Here is a 6,000-nt window from a genome sequence, read left to right as displayed (position 1 = left end):
TCCCCGAGCCAGAGGAGGCCACGGAGAGGCTTGGGAGTCCCGTTCCCTCTGGTGCCCAGTTTCCTCATGGGCAGAGCAGGGGTGGCAACCCTCACGGAGCTGGGGACAACTGGGAGGGTGGAAGAGAGCAACACAGGGCACCCGGGGCGCAGAGGTGCTCCCAGGGGTAGCCTGAGCCCCCTCGGCCCACGTATCTGCCGTGTGACCAGGGCTGCCTCTTTCCGACTGCAGCTTTCCCACCTCTGTAAGGGAGGAAAGTCCTGCCCAGCTCCAGCTCCTAGGGGCCTACGAAATGAGAAGCACCTGGCCTTGGGCCGCATGGCTGGGCACCCCAGGGCAGAGTCCTGGCTCCCACGTTGCCACCTCCGAGCCCGAGGCTCCAGAGATGGCCTCCAAACCTCACCTCACAGTGCTGTTCTCCCCTGGCCCCCAAGCCAGCCACAGCCAGGCCTCTGAGATGTCTCATTCCCAGAGCACTTAAGACTGTTGGGCACCTGCTCAGGGCTGGGTGACTTCCTTGGTCACAGAGCCAGGCAGCCTACAAGGACAGGCGGGCCTAGCCACGCAGAGAAGGGGAGAGAGCATGGAGCTCCATCCCACGGTGTGCAGCCGCAGGGTCAGGCTGATGCCGGCCTGGGCAGGGGCCTGGGGTGCTGTGCGTGGCAGTCAGAGCACTTCTCCCTGTGGCGCTGAGATTGGGGACCTTGCTTTGCCTCCCAAATTCCCATGGCTCAAAGCTGGCTCAGTGGGACCCTGGGACTTCAATGCTTGTGGCTATGGTCGGCAGTTCTCTCCCAGAATCCCCTGGGCTGGGGCTTGGTGCTTCTTCCTCTCCCCGGTGCTGGGCTTAGCTGCCCAGCCTCATGCTGGCCATGGGGACCTGGCTCTGCTCACAAAGAGCTCGGGGATGGGGAAGGGAGGCAGATGGTGTAACACTAGGCTAGGGGCTTCGGGCACACAGGGCCTGTGGGCCTCTGGATAAGGGAATCTGCTCCAGAGGGAAGAATGAAAAAGATCAGAAGGAGGGGCTCATGCTGGGTATTGAAGGATGAATAGGAGTTTGCCAGGCATTTCAGGCAAATGGAACAGCCTATGAAAAGGTACAGATGTGTGACAGCTAGGGAGTTCCAGAAACTTCAGTGGTCCCATGTGCTTCCCTGAGGGGCTCAGCCCTGAGCGGCCAATTCCTCTCCAGATCTGTCCTTGGACATTTTGCATTTGGACCTGTCACCATAACTGGACGGGAACTGCCAGGTAGTCCTCTCTCCCCAAGCAGCCAGGCAAGCCATAGTGCGGGGCTCCCTCCTCTACCGCCCATCCTCTCCCCCACTCGGAATCCTGCCTTGCCATCAGTGGGGCCCCGTGTGTGCATCCACCACCCGCCCACCTGTTCACAGGGTCACCGTGGGCAAGTCCCAGAACCCCTCTGGCAAGTTTCCCCTTCCAGAGCCTGAGGACATTCATCGATGTAATTTCCAGGGACCTTCTAGACACCTGGTGGTCCCATGTGCAGAGAGCCCCAGTGAGGCCAGTGGGGCCGGAGAGAGGCAGTTTGGGGAGGGAGCCCAGTGCAGAAAAGAGCACAGGTGGGGGTGGGAGGGCCCTGGGCATGTCCCTCTGCCCTCAGAGCAGCAGTTTCCTCAGCTGGACAGTGGGGACCGCAGCCACCCTGTGGGGCTGCAAGCATCAGCTCTACTGGAAAAAGTCACGGCCACACCGGGCACTCGAGACAGAGCAGTCGGCACATACAGCCCACAAGGCAACTCAAGATGAAGCCGTTTTTCTGCCATGATGGCTTCGGATCTGGTGTTTCAGATTTCACAGGTGAGGACAGAGGTGAGCACTCAGCCCGGGAAGGTGGGTGGAGGGGAGTCCATGCTTCTTTTTCATTCCTGCTCCACATTTTCTAAATTTAACTTTCTTATTTTAAAACTGCAAATGGTGAACTCCCTGACACCTCGCTGAGGATCAAAGTCAGTCCTTAAGAATGCTCTTTGGAAGAAAGCATTTGGAAAAAACAGATGAAAGCTTGGAGTACACCTGCCATTCTTCCAATAAAATGACCTGCACAAGGAGGGACTCACGGCCAGTTGGTACCCACAGGGGAGAAATCAAATCCACAGAGAGACAGCGCTAAGAAACAGCCACAGTGGGCTTCCTGGGGAGCCCTGGGTGTCCCCCAGCCCCAGAAGGGTCAGAGCTCTGAGTTGGTTCAAGGCCACCACATAGAAAAGAAACAGACTTCAGGGGCAGAGATTTGGGTGTTGTTGGTTCCAGGTGAAGTTGACAGGGTTAACAATCTCCGAAGTCCTTTCCTCTGCTTCATCTCTCCTGCTCGTCCCCACAGAGCCACTTTACAGATGAGAAAATTGAGGCTCAAAGAAGCAAAGCACCTGCGAAGGCCCCATGCAAGATGGCCCTGGGACCTCAGCTGGTCTCCTGGGTCCAAACCGCGTGGGGTGGCCAGGCAGTCCAGGTGGACGGGTGGTGGTCCGATAGCCACACCTGGCACCCATGCTGAGTGAGCGTAGCCTGTAACGGATGCTCCTGTTAAATTGGTGGTAACACTAACAAATCATAGTAGGGAAGGCAATCCGCAAACAGTGGGATGAATTCTGTCAGGAAGGTGGAATCCCCGGGCTTCATGCTGGGCCAGGAAGCAGAGCACCTGCACTCCAGGATCTGGGGGGCAGACGAGGTACACCCCGGGGAGGCCAGCCTTCCCTCCTGGCCCCGTGTGCAGGTTGACCTGTACATCACTCATTCACTCGACATGGGCTGAGGGCCCGCTCGGGCCTGGACCTGGGAGCCACACCCTCACGAAAATGCTTGTAGGGGGTCCTGGGTTCTTTGGGGTCCATATCACTCTCCCCTCCAGCTCTTCCAGGGCAGCTACAAGTCAGCTCCACCCACACCTGGCCAAGGAGCCTTGGTCTGGAGCAGGCGTGTGACAGAAGCCAGAGTTCTTCCCTGTGTCAAATGGAAATGAATGGAGGAGACCCCAGCAGGTGGCTTCTGCCATGAGACCAAACCTGGCCAAGGCCAATGCCTGGAGGGCAGCAGGGACAGCAGCAGCAGGAAAGGCCCCACCCAGAGTCTGGGAATGCAGCACACCTGCCCTCCGGCCTGAATGGCCCAACTGACACCAGACCACACTCCCAGCTGCGTTTCTGAGCACCCAGCACACACAGTCCCCACAGGAGCTACCCAGACCCGATCTCATTAATCCCCACAAGATGGGGGGAGGGATTTTACAGAAGGAGAAACCGAGGCACTGGGTAGCTAAGCAGCTTGCCTGAAGTCACACAGTAATGAAAGACAGAGGCAGGGTCTGAGTCCAAGTCTGGTAGATCCTAAAGCCTGTGTCCTGTGGGCGGGCCACGCTCGCAGTTACTCGTGGAACAGCTACGGTGTGCCAGGGGCCAGGGACCCAGCAGGGAGCAGGAACCCAACCTGTGGAGTTTACATTCCACCGCAGATGTGGGTAGGGAGCAGGGTCCGGTGGGCCGGGGGCTCTGTGGGGAGGAGACCGAGGGCCAGGGCAGCCGCCCCCTACAGCACGAGCCCTGCATGGGGAGGGAGGCTCAGGGGCGGGCTGGTGGGGTGCCCTGGGGCACCCTGCACTGGGAGCACAGCAGGGCAGCCGTTAGGGGCTGATCTGGGCGGGCTTCACAGGTCACAGGTGCTCCCTCTCACAGGAGGGGGAAGAAAGGGCAAAGGCCAGAGGCAACGTGGGCTGTGAGGGAGGCCTGCCCATCCCCCACGCCAGGCTCTGCACGGCGCAGGCTTAGCCTCGGCTCCCCTGGCCGCTCTGCTCAGGCCAGCGGCAGCCCACACCTCATGGGCCTCCACTTTTGTCAGGGACCAGGCTCGCTGGGCATAGCGTGCAGGTATTTTCACCAAATCAGTCATTCTTGAGACTAAAATTAAAAATATGTAGGCCTGGGCCTGGGCAGCTCACCGACCCGTCCCGAGGGGTGCCGTATGAAGACACTGGGGCCATGCACTCGCCCCCAGACCAGGTTCGCACACTGTCGGTGCTGCATCCACGTGGCACCACTGTGTGTCGGCCCCTATACTGACTGTGGGTAGGAGGATTTGGCCTAGAGGAGAAGCCCTACCTCAGGGCCTTTGCACTGCTCTTCCCTCTGCCTGGAACCTGTGGACCCTGAAGAGATCCCAAGGACCCCTTGGGCACACTGAAATAAATGTCCTTACACACCAGCCCTGGGCCGGATCCAGTGCCCCCCAGGACTGGCGCACCTACTGTGCCCAACACCATACAGGCCTGACCTTCCCTGGCCTCACAGCAAGCCCTCAGCCAGCTCTTCCAACTACCCGCTGGACAGACGAGGCCCTGGGCCTGGGAGGGAACAGGCACCTTGCACACTGTCTCCGCCTCAGTGACAGTGGAGCTGGGATTGGACTCGGGTTCTGGGAGAGGCAAAGCTGGGGGCACCCTTCTCCTGTCACCCTTCTGCCTGGTCCCAGGGCCCCCTCCTCACATCCTCTGCATTGCCCCACGGACACCTGCCAGGGATGCCCTCCTCACCAAGTGAAGTCTGTCTCCTCCAGGAAGCCTTCCAAAGTACCTGTGCTCCCCACCCTCACCTGTCAGCAGATCCTTGGGCTCTTGGAGCGGCCCCTCAGTGACTATAGGGCTGCACAGGCCCCTGGGGAGCCACGCCTCCTCCAGTCCCACGGGCCCCTTGCTTCTCCAGGTCTCCTTCCCCACACAGCCACACCGCATGGGCAGCAAGCACACTGGGTGACAGCCAACCCAGAGGGCCCCAGGGCTCAGGCAGACCAGGGACCCAGATGGCCACACTTGTGGGGAGGTTGAGTGGGGCTGGGGCCCAGTGAGGCTGGTGAGGCCCACTGAGCTCTGGCAGAGTCCCTGAGGGCAGACCTAAGACCCAGAACCCTCCTGCCCGAGGGATCCCCCGTTGGGACCAGCAGAGCAGGGCTGTCCCTCTCAAGCTCCCACCATTCTCTTTGTCTCCAGAGCCCCAGCGGGCCTGGGAGTGGGAAGGTGAGAGGAAGCTGCTGAAATATTCAGGAATCACAAAACACATTTATTGGGCAATACCAGCCACCTGCCAGGGGCTTTCACTACTGTAGTCCTCACAACCCTGTAACAAACAGATTTTTGTCCTCATTTTACAGAGAAGGAAACTGAGGCTCAGAGGACAGTGGAGACAGCCTCTGCCCAGGTCTGACCCAAAACCACACTTGGTGCTCACTTGCGCCCACCCGCAGGGAAGAAGGGGCCCAGGCCCGCGTCAGGAAGGCTCAGCGACGGCAGAGCTCCGCAGTGATGGGAGCTCAGTGCCAGATCTTCACCTCCCCTCCCCAGGAGCTGGTGGCGAGGACGGAGGGCAGCACGGGGTGGAAGGTGGTGCCGAGGCAGGCCTGCGCGTGCCCCTGTAGCGTGCACGCTCGGCTGGCCGTGCGGAAGGTGTATATCAGGACCCGGCCGTCGGCGCTGCCCGTCACCAGCAGCTCTCCGGCTGGGGAGCACTCGCAGCCCACCGAGTAGCCTTCCACCTGCAGAGGGCAAGACGGGGTGAGCGGGCACACCTGTTCCTCAAGGCCACGTGTCAGACACGGGTTGTTATGCCCACTCTACAGAGGACCAGGCTGAGGCAATGTGCAGAACAGGGCTTCATACCCAGTGTCCCTGAGGCTGTGGGGCCCTGGCAGGGGGCCTGCTTCAAGAGGCCAGTTCAGGGGACTCCTGCTGAAGTGGCTCCAGCCTCACTGACAGCCACCGAGCCCCCAGCCCCTGCGCCCCAGCAAGGCAGGCCTCGGGGACGCGGGGAGGATGTAGAAATGGCCCCATGCCTGTCCAGTCCTGCTCCCGTACCCGACCCCACCCCTGACCTGTCTGTATGAGCCAGCCAATGCTTTCCTTCCCAGTAGTTGGGGCCTGGGGCCAGGACCAGATGTGGCCCAGGGTCTTGAGGAGACACCAGGCCACATGGCATGCAGTCACCCAGG

At 60.5% G+C, this 6,000-nt stretch overlaps 1 protein-coding gene across 5 annotated transcripts in view; it reads right to left on the bottom strand.

Annotated features, from left to right (window-relative positions):
• Positions 1 to 5,062: 5,062 nt before the first annotated feature.
• The window catches only part of WDR25 (WD repeat domain 25), a 134,926-nt gene continuing 133,988 nt past the window's right edge, over positions 5,063 to 6,000 (bottom strand). For all 5 annotated transcript variants that reach the window (XM_069465305.1, XM_069465306.1, XM_069465304.1 and 2 more), the window contains one exon: positions 5,063 to 5,547. In XM_069465305.1, coding sequence (XP_069321406.1) covers positions 5,326 to 5,547 — 222 coding nt within the window. In that variant the 3' untranslated portion in view covers positions 5,063 to 5,325. The remainder of the gene's footprint in view (positions 5,548 to 6,000) is intronic.

Source organism: Eulemur rufifrons, chromosome 2, assembly GCF_041146395.1.
Source record: "Eulemur rufifrons isolate Redbay chromosome 2, OSU_ERuf_1, whole genome shotgun sequence".
Lineage (NCBI taxonomy): Eukaryota > Metazoa > Chordata > Mammalia > Primates > Lemuridae > Eulemur > Eulemur rufifrons.
This window is presented reverse-complemented; position numbering and strand designations above follow the sequence as displayed.